General features: G+C 39.7%; 2 protein-coding genes across 10 annotated transcripts in view; one reads left to right on the forward strand and one right to left on the reverse strand.

Moving 5' to 3' along the window:
- The window catches only part of MPPE1 (metallophosphoesterase 1), a 28,724-nt gene extending 26,404 nt beyond the window's left edge, over positions 1–2,320 (forward strand). For all 8 annotated transcript variants that reach the window (XM_085052524.1, XM_085052523.1, XM_085052520.1 and 5 more), the window contains 2 exons: positions 293–433; positions 1,841–2,320. In XM_085052524.1, the coding sequence (XP_084908650.1) occupies positions 293–433; positions 1,841–2,023 (324 nt within the window). In that variant the 3' untranslated portion in view covers positions 2,024–2,320. The remainder of the gene's footprint in view (positions 1–292; positions 434–1,840) is intronic.
- A 1,531-nt stretch (positions 2,321–3,851) lies between these two features.
- Positions 3,852–21,124, reverse strand: part of GNAL (G protein subunit alpha L) — a 180,716-nt gene continuing 163,443 nt past the window's right edge. For both annotated transcript variants that reach the window (XM_085052517.1, XM_085052518.1), the window contains exons 6-12: positions 16,134–16,188; positions 13,636–13,709; positions 12,724–12,782; positions 12,355–12,475; positions 10,995–11,125; positions 9,647–9,714; positions 3,852–5,552 (exon numbers count right to left, since the gene is read on the reverse strand). In XM_085052517.1, the coding sequence (XP_084908643.1) occupies positions 5,406–5,552; positions 9,647–9,714; positions 10,995–11,125; positions 12,355–12,475; positions 12,724–12,782; positions 13,636–13,709; positions 16,134–16,188 (655 nt within the window). In that variant the 3' untranslated portion in view covers positions 3,852–5,405. The remainder of the gene's footprint in view (positions 5,553–9,646; positions 9,715–10,994; positions 11,126–12,354; positions 12,476–12,723; positions 12,783–13,635; positions 13,710–16,133; positions 16,189–21,124) is intronic.

Genomic DNA, 21,124 nt, shown 5'->3' on the forward strand with positions numbered 1-21,124 from the left:
TTTTTCTCTTTGTGATATTCAGAACATGCTGTTGCTTTTGTTCTTCTGATCTTTATGGCAAAAAAAAAAAAAAAAGCGCCCAGTATTTGGTATCAGGGCCAAATGGGTGTGATTAATATTGCAATACCAACACATTTCTTACTGGAAAACAGAAGTTTACAGAAAACACTTTGTAAGAATATTAGAATTGCCATGATTTCACTCTGTTCAAAGGAAAAAAAAAAGGGGGTTTTAAGTTTAATTTCTTTTTAGCTGTGACTTAATTTTTGTGCTTCACCATTTTGTGTTCTAGCTGCTGTGGTGGTTTCAGCCCCGTTTGATTCTCAGTGGGCACACTCATAGTGCTTGTGAAGTGCTGCATGAGGGGAAAATTCCAGAAATCAGCGTCCCGTCATTCAGTTGGAGGAATAGAAACAATCCTAGTTTCATCATGGTAAGTTTTAATTTTTTTTTATTTTTGTCAGATAACTTTCATAAATAAATCAACATGGCAGTCAGCTATATTTTAGAACTGATTCTACCTGTAAAAACGAAAAATAAAAAAAAAAGTTGCCTACCCACCCAACCCACTCAGTACACTGCATCCACTTTATAAAGTACATCTGTGGGAGCCACATGTTCTGTGTGGTACAAAGCAATGCTGTTAAAGACCTAATTAGTATCTGGGTACATTTTTGTAGAAAGAGGGTGCATTGTAAACTATTGACTTGTAAAAATAATCAGTATTGTGCACTGAACAGTAGAAAGACCAGTTTGGCTTGGCTGATTTACCAACTATAAAAACAAGACTGTATCCACCTCAAACCCTTTTGCACGGTGGTGATGGTTTTCAAACATGTGCATTAATGCAGTGAAAGTGTTTGTGACGTGCCCACAATCTGCCTTCTCATTGCCAATTCACATTGTATACAGTGTGTTGGTTATGCTTGTGCAGGCAGTTCCAGTGCTCAGTATATCCTTAGAGGTAAATCAATTAGTTCCCCAGTTCAAAGATAAAACAGAACTCCTAGAAACTTGGAGTAAGAAGCAAAACCTACCATCTGTTTACAGAATAGTCTGTGAATTGGAGGGGGAAATCTTTCATGTATGTTCTACTGCTGTCGAGTTTAGGCTGCTTAATACTCTGATAACCCCAAACGTTTAAATTCATTTTATGCAACTATTAATATTTGTTGTTGAAAGTAGTTCTGTTTATTCCATATTCCTGAGAGTAGCTGCCTCCAAACTACACACACTCTCTGCACACGCCAGACAGTGCATCTTCACTGCAAAACAAGAGGTTGGCTAATTAAAGTTGCATCCTCTTCACTACTGTTCTAATTCCTCAGCCTCGATCCGTTGTAAACTTGAATTTAAACTGCAAAGTCAAGCCAAAACCCAATGAAGTTCTTTATTGTTGAAGTTCATATTTCTAATTTGGATTAGCCAATGTGTTTTTTTGCAGCATGTACTGGGTAAGAAGGAGGGCTCGGGGGAGGAGGGGCACATTCACAAAACCTAACTTTAGCCTGGAAAGGCTCCTTCCAGGTGGATTTACAGCAGCTAAAGTTAGGCTTCTCTTGAAGGCAAATCAGATGAGGAGCCCAGCTCTCTGTTTATGCTAGGTGGGAAGATTGGCCTCTGGGCTAATGTTGGCCTGGTTAATGTTCCAGTTAGTGCCCAGCACCACAAGGTATGGACTCTTCAGCCCCCCGAGAAGGCACTGGTACTAGGAAACTGGCCCCAACCCTTGCCACCCAACACAGGATTTAGAAATTGGAGATCTGACAGCTGTGGTGTTTACTCCTGATTCAGACCCCACGGTAACACAGCAAAGTGACAGTCTTCATTTCTTTTCCAGGGCAGCATAACACCAACTGACTTCTCCCTCCAAAAATGCTTCCTTCCATTTGAGAGCAGAGTCTTCACTATCTACTGTGCAGCAGGTGCTCTGCTTGTGATCCTGGTACTAGCTCATGTTCAGCTTCTCACTCCACCGTTTTATTTTGCTCAGCGTTTAATCAGTAAGCATAAAGCAGTATGAAGAGCCAGACATCTGCATTCAGTCACTGAAATACCAAAGCTGAGAACAGTCAAACATCAGACTATATTCATGCCAGCAAATGACCTAATTTGATTGCTAGTCTGAAGGCAGGTTGCATTTACACATACCATAGAAGTCCTATACAGCTGATATGACTACTACAGGATAAATAATTAACTGAAATGAACGTTTCATGCTGTACAAAAATACTGTATTCGACAATCAAATGAGTCCTTTTCCTGCTATAATTTTTGTATCAAATATGTATATTAAAAGTGTAACTGTACATTATGTAAATCCTATAGCCTCATCACTTGTCTGCACTTGTGTCTTACCCTGGTGGAGGCTGAATCTTGCAAACTGGAAACGTTTCTCTGTTTTATTGCTGCATGGCCCTTTGAATGTCATACTTGTGTTTGTTAGGGTCAGGCAGAATCTGGATGCATCAGCACTGAGAGATGCGGATTTCTGTAACCTTTTTAGGGTGTCGTGTGTAAGGGAGTGTGGTTTGGGACAAGAAATCTTCTGGTTCCTGACACAGTGAATTGCTAGCTGACTACAATTTGCAGTTATCCATCTACCAGACAACAAGGGGAAGAAGCTCGAGGAGCCAGTTTGCTGATACACACTTGAAAACTGCTTAAAAAAAAAAAAATCAGGGTGACACCTCAAGCTGCTGCTTTCAAAAAGATGTGCTATGATGAGCTTAAAAAAGAGGGCCCTATTGCATCCCAGAGATCTGTGTGGTGAGGGGCCCTCCAGTTGCTGAAGAAAGGTCAAATACAGCTGCAGTAACATTATCTTATGCCTTGGCCCTCAGTCTGCAGACAGACAGGGATAGGAATGTGCATTATTTTACATTCCACAAGTTCTGTTGACTTCAGTGTAGTGTCACATTTTGAACTGCACTAGCTCCTCTGTGGGGAGGCAGAGGCCACCAGCTGTGCCACAAAGATAAAATCTGAGCTCAGCATCTTCACTGTGTGGGGGAAGGTGGGACAAACCTATTGCTGCTCCCCACCCACCCCAGAAAAACACAGGGACTGCTTCACACCAGGACCACTTTTCCTGCTGATGTTCCTGCAGAGGCTGGGAGCACTAACCTGAACTCCTGGGCTGGGGCTAGTTTTTAAAAAAATACTGTCTTTTGTTTTCCTATTACTTTCTTTGGCATGTGAAATAAGATAATTTTGGGAATTTTGTTTACTATTAGCTTATTCCACCCAGCCTTTCACTTTTTGGGAAATATGACTAAATTGAACATACAGATTTCTGGGAAGAGAAAATGGTCATATCATAGTATCTAAAATGGGACTGCTTTATATTCAACTGGAAACAAGTTCTCCATTGGTCTGTAGTCTGAATTTAAAAAGATGACTGATTTGGGTTTATAACTAATAACAATACAGTAAAAAGTTAATAAAACCTGCTGATTTATATGCCAGTGTGGGGACTGTGTTAGCTCTTCATCTCTCCCTAAATTTAAAATGAAGTGGGGTGAATGGTCCGAAGTGTGGTAAAACACTCTATAAAGCAATGTAGTCTAACACTTCTCTAGATTTCTGTTATTGCAACTGTAATTTTAGACATTTGTACAGGTTATCTTGGACACAGGAAAAGTATATAGTCACAGACATAAAACACCTATGTATAAAATATAAAGCAGTGTTATAGTTACTAAAAAGGACATGCCTTATTGCTACAGCAATTCTTGCTTTTTATATATTGTACTGTACCACAACTTGTTTTGAGAATGTCATTTGCATAAATTATTCAAGTTTGAGAAATATTCACACATTTTGATTCTACAATATTTAAAATAAAACAATTTTCTAATGTGTCTCTTTATTAAAAGAGAAATAAAAATGTCATCTTGTAATTCTCTTAGGCCAGACACAAGGGTTTATACACCTTTTTTTTTTTTCTTATCTTCTTTCTCGCTATTTACTTGCACAATGAAAGCTGCTGTTGGTACAAAGATTGAAGAGCTCTATATAATGGTGCTTTACACATTCACAATCGGTCTGTGCAATTGTGAAGTTCTATGAATGACCAAAGAATTACCAAACATATTTTCTAAGTATAAAGGACAAAATTAAAAAAAAAGAAAAAAAAAAGAAAAGAAAAAAAGAAATCCTTGGTTGCCATTAAAACAACACCAGGTTGCAATTTGGACACTTGAATGAATTCCAATGTTTTAAAGCTGAGACTTCAAAAGAGAAAGGCATGTTTGCTGCAACATCCGGTGACTGTAATACCTTACTTGGAAAGGTAAGTGGTTAATTTGCATAATTTATAATTTTTATACTAAAGAGCATTTTTATATAAACCAGAAAAAAACCCCTAAACTCTACAGATAAAGTTCTTACCTCCAGTCACTGCTGCAGGTAAGGTTGACATCAAGCTGTACAGCGCAATCAAAAACATACTTACATCTTAGCTCATTTTACAGGTACAGCCATAATCAAGGCACAAAGATCTTCTACAAGTATTTTTCTTCAATAAAGTTGTACAAAATAATATTACATTTTACAGTCTGTACAATATAATAAACCAGCAGTAAAACAAAAAAATATATATAGGGAGAGGACTGTTGTCCAAGAATGATCGGAACTAAAAGGATCATTTGTGGACAGCACAAATAACATAAGTGAGGGTGGTAAATTTTCTGCCTAGATGCAACAGGCTGAAAAGTAGCTGTAATTCAAATGCCTGAGGTGTGCAGAGACACTTAGCTCCAAAACCCCAGAAAAATTGCTTTGTCTTCACTATTCCTCTCATTATCTACTCTACTTCCTGTGCCAGTAACGGCTTAAAAGAGGAGGTCACTTTATCAGTTGACCTGCAACTCAGAAATGCTAAAAACTGTGACAGAGTAATAAATATTGTGGTGCTGCTACATTGTGTGTCTACTTCCTCAACAGTATTTAATAACCTGATACAAAGTGCATTAATCTTTTTTTCACCCATCAAGTACTCTTCAATGTCATGTTAAAAAGGAAACCCACACAGAGGGATAGGTATGACTTTAGTGTCATCCAGCTGACATACCGGTCTGAACTGAGGTTAACCCGCTGGAAAAAATTTAGCAGGTCACGTTCAGTTTGAAAAAAACAAAACCTAAGGGAACAGAGGTAGCCAAAGGGCTTAGTGGAATGACGAAGAAGTGGCATGTCAAAATAAAGCACAAAAATAGTCCCGAAAAGCATGAAGGGAAAACAACCCAAACTTGCTTCAAATCAGCTTTAAAATTAAACAATTAAAAGTAAACGAAGTGAAGAGACTGACATTTCTATAGTATCTTCCACCCTGTGTGGGGTAGTATCAAGAGAAAGAGTAAGGAGCAAAGAATTTAAAACCACAGGTTCCACGGTGATCCCCCTCACAAGAGTTCGTACTGGCGGAGGTGCATCCTCTGAATGATGTCTCGGCAGTCGTTGAACACTCTGCGGATGTTTTCTGTGTCCACTGCACATGTAAAGTGTGGGTAGCAGTAATGCCGGCCGTCCCCACTCGCCGTACTTATCCTCTGTGCAAAGAGGGAGGCAAAAAGAAAAAAAAGGATCAGGGGCCATGCCATGAGAAGTTTCACATCTCAGCAATCTACAGACTTAGGGAAAACCAGGAACCCTGGGAAATCTCTATAGATCACTGAAGTAAGTAAACAAAAAGAAGGGAGGGCTGTAGTCTGGTCCAGTCTGAATGACAATTTGAAATAAGACTACAAAATGTTATGGATACTATTATGGGGTCAGTACAGGAGTCCTTTGGGGGAGCCATCGATGCCATCCTCAGCAGCACAAGCTGTCGCCATTCGCACATCACTGTGCAGCTCAATCCGTGCTGCTGACAGCTGTGCAGCCTGCCGTGCAGCTGTCCCAGGAATTACTTTCTCTTCCTTTTTTGGTGCCATCATGTGGCAAATTCTTGAACTCTTGTTTTAAATCAGCAACACAAAACAGAAACCCTTCCAGTTGTGGAGGCAGCAGTGTCAGAGAACAGCATTCTACTGCTTCTGCTTCTTGTGTGAAGGGCCCTTAAGTTACCTTCCCTTAGAGCACCTAGTAAGCCAGCTGAAGATTTGGTATCATCAAGGAGCCCAGAATCTGGTGGAATTATCACCAGAGTGGCTGGGCTCACATAGAGCAATACAGCATGCACAAATCCAGTAAACATCAGACCATGCAGAATTACATTTTCTCAAGGCGACTGCACAAATTTTTAGGTTCTAACTTAAAGCTCCGGCATCACCCTGCCCATTGTTATCTTGCTAAAATTCCTCAGGATCTTAAAAATTATATTTAAAAAAATCTTAATCTTTGTTCTGTATTACTGTAAGAGTGATAAATAAAAATCCATTCTAGATCATTATCTTGCAGAATATAGATGGAATGTCATGAAAGCAGAAGGTCAGTTTTTAGGAAAATAATTTTTATAGCTTTTTTCTAAATTTTATTATAAATTGCACTGGCTAAACAACAAAAGACAGTGTTTTATCTCACTCTGGCTACACTATATATTTTTAACACAGAATTTATTTTTCACGTAGATTTGACCTTTTAAATATCTGCAGCTACAGATCTGCAAAACTACAGACATTTAGAAGCCATGATTCACATAATTAGATCAACAAGAAATTGCAGATTTTTTTTCCAGGTAATTTAGGTAATATTAGACACTCATCACTGATTACACAGCAGTGTTCCTACAGAGTCTAAAAATTATTTTCTTACCATGCTACTCTCCATACCTAATTCAAGGCTTACCCTCATGAAAAATACTAATAAATGTCTGCTCGTGTTTATCATGCACTGATTTCACTCATGTCTATGGCAATAAGCTGCCTGCAGTGTCCTAGTGACACCTGGTTACATACACAGTATGCCAAAAGACGGATTTTCAAAATATTAGGGGTTTGACTATTTTTGTCACCTGACAGCACTTGCAGTCCTCTCATTTGAAGATAAACGCAGAATTTTCACCCCTACTCGAAACTCATTTTGAATAGTAGTGTGTTACTCAGCACCAGTTCACAGGGGGAAAAAAATCCCCTGGGACACTGATGAAAGAACATTTGCTTTCCAAGTGGGAATATCTAATATTGGCATCCCTACACTGCAGGGGTCAGGATGACACACAAATCTGTGGAAGCCTGGTCTGTGTGTTTGAACAGCAGCTCCTTCACTTCCCAGATTCAGGCTTTTTAAAAACCAGCAGGAATCAGAGGGGCCATGCCACTGTTGTAACAGGGCTTACGTTGGGGATGTATTCAAACAAACCACCAGCAACTGGAGAGCCCTGTGTTCAAAACACCAAAACAGGGCTGGGAGCAGCCTCACCAAGGAGCACACAAGCACACTGCCTGCAGGAACAGTCTGGGAGGAGAAAGGGTGTGCCTGAGCAGAAAAGCAGAGGATTTCCTACAAGATACATTTCCAGGACCAGGAGATGCCCTCGCCAGCCCAGCCCTGAGGTGTGGGCACTGGCTGGGTTTGGGTCTAGCCATTCCTCCTGTGTTGCTCCCCAAGTGAAACCCCACAGATCCCAGCCCTGCTGCCCGACCCCGAGGGGCCACAGCCCCCACACCAACCCTGAAACCATCAACCATATTGTGCCTTTCTAATCCTCATATACTGCTGTGTAGCAAGAGTTATTGGAAATGTGGTCAATTTTAACCTCCTACTAAAATTCCTCCAATTACAGGCTTTAAATTCTCCACAACCATTCCTACAGCCAGGCAGAGTTTTAAGGAGTGCAGCGCCATGGTGGTGATTGTCACACATACCTACAGCTTATGCAGACATGCTACCATGACAAAAATCACAATAAAGCATAATAAACCCAGGTTTCTCTGAACCATGCCCGAAAATTTAACGGAGTGGGACATGGAAAAGGTCATAAATCAAGAGACTTGGGGAAAAAAGCATAAAGCAAAGCCAAGGCAGACACAGGTAGAAAATACAGGTTTCCTGGCACCTGGCTAAGGCAATCAGATCCCTGCCAACCTGTGTTTCTCCTGTGCCCTTTATCACCCTCTCTCTGAAACCTCAGCCTTTTGTGCCTGACCCCATGGAACTGGAAGTGACCATTTCTACTTGGCCTTCTCCCACCTCGCCCTCTCCAGGCATGGCCACGTTTCTGGGGGCACACAGAGCCTATTCTCACCCTCCGTGGGAGGGTTCACTTGCAAGACTCTCAATTCCAACAGCCCAAGAGTTCAAAGCAACTGCTTGGATGACTCCATCCTTCCGTTCCATCACATGTGCAAACCAAGCACAAACGCAGGGGACAGATGTGTTACAGAGGAGATGCTCTCTGCCAAACCTGCAGCAGTTGCAGGGAAATGAGGGAGAAGCTGTTCTGGCCCCACACCTGAGCCCCAAGGACTGCCTGGCAGCTGGGAGGTGCTGGCCCCAGCCCAAGTGCTTCCCTTGCCCCCAGCACCCACACTGCTTCATAGGTGGCCTCCCTCCATAATGGCAGTGAGTCACGGCAGGGTAAGGACCTCGCCCTTGATGTGTATTTTTAAATAATGAAAATAGATAAAGGTGAGATGTTTCACCCTAGATTCCCAATAACTTGGATCTCTCAGAGCCACCCTCCTTCCAGACTGGAAACAGTCACCTGCTTCACAGCATTTCAGCATTCCCAAAGGAGAGATTTGTCTTGAAGTGAGTTTTTTTGGTAACTCTTACATTAACAAAGTGCAATCTGACATTTTTCCTTGGGATCCGGAAGGCTAAGGCAGCGACTGGAAATCCCCAAAGTATGAACACAGTTAATTGCTTCTTTCTTGGTGCGTCAACAGCTGTAAATCCTAACAATGCTCGTAAATGCATAATGACTTTAAAATTCTTAATTCTAATGACTCAGTTTGTTATCTCAAACACACACATATAGTTTCTACCAGTAGGGCATGACGGATGAGCTTTGGTTCTGGTCTCTGTTACTGCTCTGCACTGTGGGAACAACTCAGAATGAGTGAAGCCTCAAGTGATACTGGATTAAACTCTCTGTTTCTGACAGCAGAGATGGGCTGTGATTGTGTGCCTGACAACTGCTTTCACCTTCAAAATGTAAACAATACCTCTTCAGCTCCAGCTGTAGAGGAAACCTTAATTGCAAGAAAAATGTGACCAGACAAGGAAACTTTCTTATGATGCCTCAGTAGGGCCATGACACCAGTCTGAAGGTGAGGCAAACCTCCTAACTGGTATACCAGAAATCGTATTTAAGCATAAAATCATAAAATCTGCTTTTTTTTTTTTTTTTTTAATCCCTGCTGTCAGCTGATCACTGCCAAAGTCTTTGGAGGAATGCAGGATAAAAGTAAAAAAGCCTATTTTGTTTATGCATGGACTGTATATGACCATTCTGAGCACTAGCACTTACTCACTGTGTGACAGTTTGCATGGCAGGTGACTTTATATAAAATGGGCATATAAATGTGCAAGCACTGAGGAAGGCTCTGCAAGATGGGCAGCTGAAAAGAATTAGGGAATTGCCAGACATTGTCCTCTCCTTCTAGCCTTCTGCAAAACCCCATCAGTTTTCCCTAAATAAACTGTGCCATCTGTCAGTATTTCCTATGATGGAATCACACATAAGATGAAAATTACTCACTAAAAACTCATCCCGGATGAAGAACTTGGCTCTTGTGACTTTGGGGTCTTCTCCTGCATCTGGTGTTGCTGTTCAATTAAAAACAAATGACATCAAAAACATGAAAAGCAAACAATCATCTAATTGTTGTAACAAAAAAATTTAATAAGGAGGAAGTAGCCCTTCACTACAGAAATTGAAATGTTAAATACTGACAGGAGACTCCCAGTAGGTTAATTCTAAAATGAAGAGTACTGTAAAACTTGACTATGCATACAACATATTTTAGGAACCTGAAAATTACTGAAATCATTGCAACAATGTCATTGGTCATATCACAAAAAGGCTTACTCACATCCACAAGTTTGTTCATATAGATATAAAACAAGTGGGAGTTAGGGTTTAGCTTTTATCAGAAAATATGACTAGAAAAAGCAGCTGAGCTATTCAGTTTCTGCAGCAGAACAGTGTCTCCTCAAAAAAGCTTCTGCAGGCAGGAATGTGGGTTTAAAAATGGTTAGTCCAAGATGACAGCTGGAAAAAAAATGATAGCATTGAAAGACCTTTTGATATATATTTTATTTCCAGGCCCCAAGTCAGCAGAATACTTCAGATATATTGTCCATCAAGGGGCCTTAGGCTAAATTCTTGTTGAGCAGGAGACTTGTTGGTCAGTATTAACTGTTTGTTGGCAGATGAAGTTGTCACTATCTAGGCCATGCAATGGCTGTATTTACTGTAAGTGTAAAAAACAATACAGTGAACAGATAACGTATTTATTTCCTTTCAGTGTTATCTCTCATCTAGGATACCAAAATCAGATGCTTATAAACATAATATTGTATAGGGCAGGATTTATCAGAATATGAAAATGTATCTTTCATCCATAGTGCAGGGGGTAAAAACAGAGCAGCAGCACAATCAACAGAATACTGGAATTCAGTGCTGCTGCCCTTAAATAATGTCAGCTGAAATTGAAGAATAAATGAACAACTATAGGATAAAAATAGAGCACTGCTTTATGTGTGAATATTCTGGATCACTCTAGATACCCACTGTGAAATCGCTCTGAGAAATACCAAAAGCTACTTTTTCCTGACAACTGGCTTATTATAAAAAAATGCTGACAATTCACTCAAACTCTATCTATGTGGCGTATGGTTGAGAAGAGGAAATTTGGGTGATGGAGGTAAGATTTCTTCTGAAATCTCTTAGCATTACAGAGCAGGCACCGGATTTTAAGACAGTTCAGATTTTAGGACAGTTTATTTATCCTCTGTGCCTGAAACTCAGAATCCCACTTGTGAAGTTCCAGGCCTCAATGAAGGCTGAAAACAGCTGATCACCATGTTCCCTTCCATAACCTTACCATCCTCAGGTACAGTATAATGCGCGTATTCAGGAAAGTAATCTTCAATTTTTGATTTCCCTGCCAAGACTTTTTCAGCCAGCATGTCCTGTTTATTCAAGAATAAAATGATAGAAATGGTCCGTAACCACCTGTCAAAAGCAAACCAAAAGTTCATGTTATCCCTGACATGTTGATCAACAGAAACATATCACATTGATAGAAAATTTACTGTCTATCCCTGTGTGGATAGAGAGTGAAGTAGTGTGGAACACGCTTCAACAGAAAAAAAAGATAACCTAAATGATTGTTGCAACTGGATTGTACCTGTGATGGTGGGTATATTTTCTAAGGTCAGTAAATACATTCATAAAAACTGCACTGGACATTGCTGAAGGGAGCAGTTTTCAAATTTTTTCTTCTAAATTCTCTTAGATATCAAGTTGGGAAACTGATGACATTTTCTAGAAGCATCACAGTTCACAATCAGACATTACTGTCTGTTTTATTTGGTTGTGATAAAGCAATTAAAAAAAAAAGCTAGAAAGCTGTCTTCCCTCAGACTGCTAGGTCTTAACTACTGCTCATCCACATGGATATACCATCCTTTAGGGTGGCCTGTATGACACCTGATGAATGAAGAGAAAATAATCTCTCTTTTCTTCCTCAATTAATCCATCACTCTGACAACGTGCCTTGGGACTTGCAGTTAACATTCTTCCTTCACTCTACCTTCAATCACTTCTCTGTGCAGAGCGTCCTCACAGGTACATGCTGAAAACTTCACTACCTTACTTTGCTCATTGTTTTAACTTGTTCTCTAGCAGGAACCCATTTGGGTTGCTACTTGGTTATGTACCTACAATTTACAGGCACTGTGGCAGAATGGCAATTCAATGGCAGTTACAGCTAGGTTAGATCTGAAGCATCACCCCCAAGGCAGAGGTACTCTGTGCTCTCAGACATGACCCTTATGAGAGCAGCTGCCTGCGTAAGGAACAAGCACAGCGAGCTGCTCCTGATGCTGTGTGAGCAGGAGACCAAATGTTCCTCAGAGGATCTCGGTCTTAGCCAAGCAGCACAGTGATGGCAGGAGAGGGTCTCCCCTGCCTCCCTCACAGCAGCCAGCCTGGGGGTTTGCCCTTTCCAAGCTGTCTCCAGGCCCTGCATAATTTCTGGCAGGAGTGGTGAAATGTCACATGACTGTCCCTGTGCCACAGCCCCTGCCAGGGAGGGGTGCAACAAACACCCTGAGAGCTGGCCCAGCCTGGGCATTTTCTGAATAAACAATCTGAGCCTACAGTAAGAGGAATCCTATTTTGTAAGGAGTTGAACTGTAATTAAACTGGGGAGGGTGGGTGGGAAATGAGATTTGTTTTACCTATTATTCCAGATACTTTTGAAAAGGTCCAGGGATTCCCGTAGTCTGTTTGTGTTATTGTCTTCCCTTATTACCATGTTGTAGCTGCTGCAAGCCACAACGAAGATGATAGCTGTGACATCTGGGCAGAACACACAAAAGAAAGAAAGAAGGAAAGAAAGGAGAGAGAATAGAACATCTCTGTTATCCCATCACATACTCCTCAGGGTAACACTGCCATTACTCACCAATCTGCCAAAAATACTACAAAAAAGTTACCTGTAACACTGGACTCCTGTACTAGTGAAATACTTTGTGTGGATATGAACACTAAGCTGCTCACCCCGTAGAGACTAAGTTCAAAATAAAACATGGAATATTTTTACTTACCATTAAAGCATTGGATCCATTTTCTTCTCTCATCTCTCTGGCCACCTACATCAAACATGCTGTTAAAAAGCCATAGGATGTTATATCACTTATGTGCACTAGGGAAAAATCACATGAAGCATGCACAGCATGAGGGTTCAGTTTAAAAATCTGACAGCCCCAAGGACAGAGGCAGTAAAATATAGCCTGAAGAGGAGAGAGACCTGCTGGTGCTGTGCTGCATGTCAGAGACAGCTGCACTGCTCCACCTGCCCCACTCTGCCACGAGAAGGCTACTGAACCCATAAAATGAGAAATACACTGTTCAAGGACAAGTGCTGACCTTTCCAGTCCACAGAAGTGCGTATGGCATGTAAGGCTGGACTTACTGTGCTATAAACAAGGACAGGTTTCAGGATATTTTGAAGGGTGGTGGGGAGAGGGCATCTCTGTATGGAGGACATGGAGGCAACTTGGCCCTGTCAGCACTGTCACCTTTCTGGGCAAGAACTGGTGAGAGAAGCCAGTCTGACTGTGGGTGTTTTACAGAGACACAGCAAAAAACTTCAACAAACACAGAGGTTGCAGGCCACTGGAGGAAGGAGGATTCACACTGACTTCTGTGAGCTCTTATCCCCAAAGGTATTTTATGGTTTTACAGTGCTGTACCAATCCACCAGCTTTTACAAACAGCCACACACAACCCCACTAAAGAGCACTACCAATATAAATAACTAATAAAAGCTCTTTTTGCAAAATATGAGGTAATGTTATTAGGACCTATGGAAAGAGAGCTAAAAAGCCAAATCAAACAACTAAAAACCATCCAGTCCCACCCTAAGCCAACTATACCATGCATACATGAGCAAAGCCATCTGAATGAAATTGTTAAAAATTAGTACGAAATTCATAAATCATTACTAAGAGACTTACTGGAAATTTACTTTATCTACTTGAAATCTTGTTTCAAAAATCCCTGATGTCAACACTCTGCATCTTAATAGGTCCTGGAAATGAGAACACAGAAGCTGATTAGTAAGGCTTTTTACCTAACCTAATTTTGTTTTTAAAAGCTTGGAATAGTGTTTTCCATGAAAAGTCTTAAATGTTTCATTTAAAGTTCAATCAGACCAGTTGGTAAATCGGTGTTTGTCTGTACTGACACGGCAGATAAACTTGATCATGATCACTGCATTTGGTTTGTGCACAATCAGAAAGCAGGAGACCCCATCTCTGTTCTCCTTACTGCCCACTGAAACCTGTTCTTGATGGTCATACACCTTGGTACGTGATGTGGATAATGAATTCTGAAGTTACATAAAACTAAGAAAAATGTTATTCATGTTGTAAAGTCAAGCATTCAAATGTTAGAAAACTCCAGATTTACAGTTGCCCAGGCAACCTTAACTCTGCCCTCTTTTGTACTGAATGAGACAGGAACCCTATTGAAATAATAGCTTATAACTGAGTAATTAAAGCTCTGTTACAGAGCACAAGGGAACAGAATTTAGGTTGTACAGAAATGTGGCATTTCTTTCTCATTTTTCAAACTAGCGATATTTTACAACTTAACCAACTCTCTTTAAATAATGAAAAAAATAATTACTTCCTTGATTATCAAGGGGAGTAGGCAAAAGCAATTTAGGAAGCCTCATCCCTGAATGGAAGGAGGCAGCCAGTGGTGCAGACTGCAAGCACAGCTTACTTTTTTTCCCTACCCTACCATCTACCTGCTTCTGGTAGCCAAGGCAAACCTTGGCTGCTTTGACATTTGTATGCACTCAGTTGAAGGCCACTTGTTTAATTCTTTGAGTTATTTGATATGTTACTGTCATTTTCTGTCACTTGCGGACATTTATTTGTTGTGGTGCAAAAAAAGAAAAAAACAGAAAGCAAGGGAAAAGAGAAAATTGGAGATTTTTACCAGTTAATTCAGCAAGACTACTGACACAACATAACAGGATGAAAACAAAAGCAAAAGAGAATCTCACACTCAGAGCAGAAGTTTTCCACCTGCCAAATACCAAGTGCCCTTTCTGATCTTTGGAGATACAGGACGTTTCTTCCCAGAGGAAACATCAGGAAAAATTTCTAGGTGATGAAAGACTGCTTCAGGTAGAGAAAGGCCTCCCAGGAATAAACAGGCCAACACTAGCATAAATAATGAAAGCAAAAATGAGGCTTTGCTTCACTGACTTTTCTCTCCAAGGTGAATGGTATTGTTGCTTAAACCATGAGGTCTAGATGGAGCAAATCCCAGTGCTACTGCTTTGGTCTGAAAATGTCTTGAGTGCTTTAATAATCGATCCTATATTGGGCCAACTAAAGGACATGCTTGTGGTTATGGACCTAAACTAGGCCTGAAGGAACAGGCTCTGCTCTGCATGCTTCCTTGGGTGATCTCTGGCAAGTCACTTAATTTCTCTGAATTTCAGTCCCCGATTGCACACTGAGATTTGACAACTCTGTTTTTCTTTAAGGGCATCCACCTGTTATATGCCTTGCATGGTTTGGCTGAATTATCCAGTGCAGGGATTCTCTTCTGCCACCTGTATTTGCAGTTTATGATGTGGCCCACAATCTTGGCTGAGACTGCTAGATGACAGTGGGATGGCAGCACTGAAAAATAACAACTTCAGAATGTTTACTGAAGAGACATCCAAGGAAACCACACAGCCTGAGCTCAGAGAAGGCAGCTGAAGCCAGGCAATGTGGTGATGCCTTCTTGAACCTTCTTACTTCAAGGCTGCACCAGTTCAGCCTTAAAATCAATGTATTTGTCTCTAGAGCACTCCATGTATTTGTCTCTAGAGCACTCCATCAAGATGTATCACAGCACCTGGGAAAAAATTGTACTGTTCTGCAAATAAGGCTTAAATAGAAACTCTGTTGCCCACAGGAGATGGGCATGAACTGGAAAGAAGGAATCTGCACACCCACAGAGAAGTCTGCAAGGTCTGCTGCTGCCACTGGTGCTCTCCCCTGAATCTGGACACCAGATCCACTGCAAGCTTTTGCCTCTGAAGGACCCTTCTGATAGACATGGGAAGTCTCCCTCTGGGATCATCTCCACCATTGAAATAAAGCATTGCTTCTGTGTGGCAAAGGCTGGTGAGGGAAACCATAAGCTTTTTCATTTATGCTTTCTGTTCTTTGTTCCCTTCACCTTTTTTTGTGGGACACAGAATCGGAAAAAAGAAGACAAAACTGATGTATTACAGGAATCACCAACCTAGATGTAAAAAAGTAAAAGACAAGTCTGCACCACCAAAAAGCCTCTCCTTTAATATCCATTACTAAACTGCTAGACCATATTTTGCTATTTTGCCATATGCCCTATTTCAGCTGCAGTAGGGACTAAAATAAATTACACAGGCAATCCAGATGAATGGGAATCTTGGTTCAGACCCTGCCCCATTACTTTTACTAACCTGATCTGTGGGTGTGTAGTCATCCATGCTGACGCTGTCAATTCTTTCTAAAAAGCTAGAAGAAAAATAAAGATGCACTTAGATATGCAAAATACCATCTAGTAAAAGACATTTCACTACCTTTTCTAGTTTAGACTCCTGCTGCGAAGTAAAACACAACTTGAATGGCAAAGTTATGAGCCTGATGATTTCCTTATATGGCTTTAGGTTACATTTTATAAGCCATACAAACATTTTACCCAGACTTTGTTTCAATACAGCACTTTTCCAGTTACCATTATGCAGTAGTCACAAGTGGTCCAAAATGCAGTTACAATGTTACAATTTTGTGAGGTCCACTAAAAAATACTATGACTAACCATATGGCATAACATCATATGGTTGTTAAGACTTAAGAAAGATTTTGGGGTTTAATACAGAAAATGTGGTGAAGGGGTGCCTTTATTTAGCACAATGCTAATCAAATATAATTTTTGTTAATTATGGTCTCAGTAACATTAGCAGAAACGCTGGTTGGACTGACTTGCTACCCTCCAACACTGCAACTAAAGCACAGAAAGTAGAGGTAAACAAATCTTATTCTCTATGTCACCAAAACTCAGTGAGATGTACAGAATGAAAGACAGACCACTGCAGGGAAGTGCAAGAGAAAAGAGAACCAGAAAAACAGGGGGGAACTACATTCCATGATTATTTAAAGGATTTTTCAAGCTTTAATTATTTCCTAATACACAGAATGGCAGCACTTAGGGACATAAAAATGTGATTTTATATTCATTGCTAAAAAGAGGCAGGTTCTCCCCTCTCACTTCCACCCATTTCTTATATCTGATGTGAGCCCAGCTGGCTCATTTTCCCCAGACTGCCTATATGACTTAGAACTTTTCTTGAATTTCTGCATTGTTATTTGGTATTTGGCAGTGAATATCCCACTGGCTGACACATCCCACTACAATATTATCAAGATTCTTTATCAAAAGGCAAATTTTCCTCAATTTTACTTGAGTGTGCATGTGGAACACATGTCCCACTTAACTGCAGTGGGAAAGAAAAAAACAAACAGTGAACTCTTGACTTAAAATGTAACTCACTGTTAACACAGGGGTCACCCACACTGACCAGTTGAAAAATAGCCCCCTAAAAGCTGCTTGTAATTCTCATAGCAGTTTCCCATGGATATGAACTGAAAGGAAAATACTCTGCATATGTATTTACTTATAATATTTTTCCTTTTCCAACCTCCATTGTTATAGCAGGGAAACAAAACATTCCACAGTTAGAATATTCAGCTTTTCTTTCTGGATGATCAAGATGTGATAGCAAAGTACAGGGTGTTAAAAAAGCATCACTGTTCAGCACAAACAAATGGGTACCTGATAGCAAAATTATATGGAAGAAACTCTAAAGTAAAAGCATATTTTCACAAAACCACCTTCCTTGCCAGAAGCCCCATATATTTATATAAGGATATAAAAATACATTTTTACAGTCAGTTACAGTCACCATGGGAAAGCAGCTGTATTCAGGCTGAACCTTTTGGTCAGATGATTTTCATCACCTTGAGAACCTTGATCAAGCAAAGTTTAACTTCAGTTAAACCACAGTTTATGCAGACACTGGAGCAGAGCAATGCATTTTTAAGTGGCACTCCAATTACCAACAGAACTCTCATCTCACACTTGAAGTACAGGACATGAAAAAAGAAGGCAAAAAAGACCAAAGCAAAAAAGCCTCCAGGCTGAAATTTCCTGAACACAGAGTAATTTTCCTTCACATGGCTGTGCTTCTACATCTGTTCCAAAGTATGGACTATGGCTGACACAGAAAGGGCTCTAGTTAAGAGTGTGGACTGAATTCAGTGTTTGTGAACAAATACAACTCACCCGGTGTGAACTGGTGGCTTTTTTTGCAGAAGCAATTATTGTGAAGGTGGTTATAAATCAGAGACAACCCATCTCGTCTCCACAATACCAGGACCATTTTGGCAGAATTTATCCAAAATGGTTAAACATAGTATTTAGTGCTCAGTCACACCTTTCTCTTCCTATACAACAAGTACTTAAAGAAGGTTATTGGTTTTTAGCACTTGCATGTTTCAAACAGGCAAACTGTGGTAAGGAACAGAGGAGTCAGGAGTAATGCAGATACACTACACACAATCCATGACAGGCTGGGAATGGGAAAGAGCTAAGTCTCCTAATTAGATGTCCTACCTAGCAGCTAAAGCCATCTTCCACCTCCTCACAGTAGAAGGACCAGTTTTGAATATCCTAAACTGCAACATCACAGCTAAGAGAAAGCCAGCTCTGACAAATATAATGTGCTTAAAAAATATAATTTGACAAAGCAGCTTTACCATTCTATGTTTGTAAGGTTGCTGTCTGCATGTAGTCTGTATTAAAATAAATGCAATGATTTACAAGGTTTTACCTGTCACCTTGCTGTAACAAGCTGGAATGATATCACTAGCATCCAGTAAATCTACAGGCAACTACTATTAGGATTAGGATAAATTTTGTAGCTTTGCAGAAAAACGAACCTTTTCAGTGTGTGATAGACAGGCTTCCTAAGATTTCGTTTGCAACTACATCCATCATTAACTGTGCACTAGGATTTCTAAGACAGCGAAACACAGACAGTTACACTCTTACCTTTTCAAAAGAAAATAAATTCTTCAATATCCTTCATATGAACTCCTTACCTGGCTAACTAGCACCAAAAAATAGTTCTGACAGGTAAATGTACTTACTAGGTAAAAGTAACGGATGCCAGACAAGATGAAGAGTCAGTACTGCCTCATTTCTAAACACAGTAACTTCACTCTCATTACTGTATTAAAATGGCAAAACAAATTACTTTTCTAAACTGCTTTCCAGAGAACATTAACTTCACCTAATCCTAATTGCCTTGAATAATTATGTTCTGACAAAATATAGGTTATTTTATACATATATATATATATTTACAGATCAGCAAATTTTGAATTTACATGACTGAAAGTTCAATTTAAAGAGCTTGAATTACAAAAAGATCTCTCAACTGTGGCAATGCTAATGTCTCAACTCAAAGAATCAGCGTGAGGAAAACATAATACCACAAGAATGAATAAAAATGGACACCAAGCATCACTTACTCTCTTTTTAGATCCTGGTTTTTTCAGTTTAGGGATGTAATTATTTTCACAGAATTATGCCTTTTTACAATACAGACAGGCCTTCTATTTATGTAGCTGCTATAGAAACCCATACTCAAGATTTATGTTAATTCTGCAGTGACTGTTTTGCATGCATGTGCAATGAACTTTGAACTCACACATTCAATTCAACAGTGAATAAAACAATAACATGATACAATTTTAGTATTTCTATTTTGCAATTGTGGTTTTATACAAAGGATTCAGTCAGATATTCAACAACATTTAGGTTCTTAATTTTACAGTAGAGTGTTTTACATTTCCTTACATGGAACAGCAGAAACCACCTTTTTTCTTAAGAAATTAATTAGGCAAGGTATTGGAAGGAAGGTCTCCACTGCTCAGTTTGGAAATGCAGTGGCTTGGTTTAGCAACAAATTAAAGCAAAGTAAAATGGACTGATAAAGTTAAAAAAAATCAGGAGCTACTGACATTATTATATCTATTATTAAGCTGATCTGTAGTTTTATAAATATCTTCAGTGAGTTTCCTAGGAAACTCAGCTGACACTTAGTTTGACAAGCAATCTCTAAATTTTATATTATGCAAGCTGTGAACACAAAAGTACAGGTTTTAGATGTGCCTGCCAGTGCATGTGGGAACTATCAATAAGCATTATTCTCTTTAAAAACCATGGCAATTTAAGCAGCAGTGGCAGCTATATAAGAATTTCTGAAAAAAGGATTCATAAATGCACAAATAAAGAGGAGGCAATCGTACATGAAAATCCTTTTCTCACTGAATAAATCACTACATGGCTCTGTATAGATATTTTGACTCCACAAACAAGATGACAATTAAAAGAAAAATCGTGTCTTGAGAATAATATGATAAGACAGAAAACCCATGCTATATTTGTCAGTGTACTTTGACATCCAAAGAATTGGAAATATGAAGTGCTAAATTACAGATCAATACAACAAACTAGGCATTTTAATAAATCCTTATCTACTTCAACCCTTTTTAATGCTCTCACCCTAACACTTCCATGGCCTTGTATCAAAAAAATGCCGTGGAAAACAATAAATCAAACCCACATTAAAATGCATGTCTCTTTAAAAGAAAAAAGTATCACGGCAAATCTTTAAGGTTTTAAGCTCTCAGAGTGAAGAATCTCAAAATTATCTTCAAGTAAGATGTTGGGGTCAACAAACCTTTACAATTTGGATGAACCATTAAGAGCTTTGCAAACTCTTCAGTCAGGCTCAAACAAACACATATATGTAATCATCCAGGACTAGGATTTTTAATTCCACTCTCCTTGGATATGAAGCCACAGGTAAGGCAGACATTTTACAAGAAAAACACGTACCCCAGGTTTCTAGGGAGGTGAAATGATTTTTTTTTTTTTTTTTTAGTTTCTGCTGCATTTCTCAGGGTCAACATCAATATTGAACTATTTTCCCCCCATCTTATATATGTAGATACTTCCTTTTTTAATCAGCTAAGGCATTATAATCCTGTTAATTCTTCCTGCAACATTTGAAACAGGAAACTGTGGATTTCTGTTTTTGAGAATACCTTAGTTTCCAAGGCTGGGCTTCAAGCAAACTCACTCTGTTCCAATATATTTCTGGGTAACTGAGAAAGACATAATGAAAACAGCCTCCAGTAACATTCTAACCCCTAAAGGATTCATTTTCCCAAGTCATTTGCTGAAAATATCAGCAGAAATCCCTCAGAAGGCTTGGCAAAATTTAGCGGCTAAGGATTTTCCTGCCAAACTTAAATCATCACTATATTTTAAATACAGCTTCCATGTGATAGAGGAGTCCTTCCCTTCCCTCTCCCCACCCCA

Source organism: Lichenostomus cassidix, chromosome 2, assembly GCF_008360975.1.
Source record: "Lichenostomus cassidix isolate B80296 chromosome 2, HeHo_3.0, whole genome shotgun sequence".
Lineage (NCBI taxonomy): Eukaryota > Metazoa > Chordata > Aves > Passeriformes > Meliphagidae > Lichenostomus > Lichenostomus cassidix.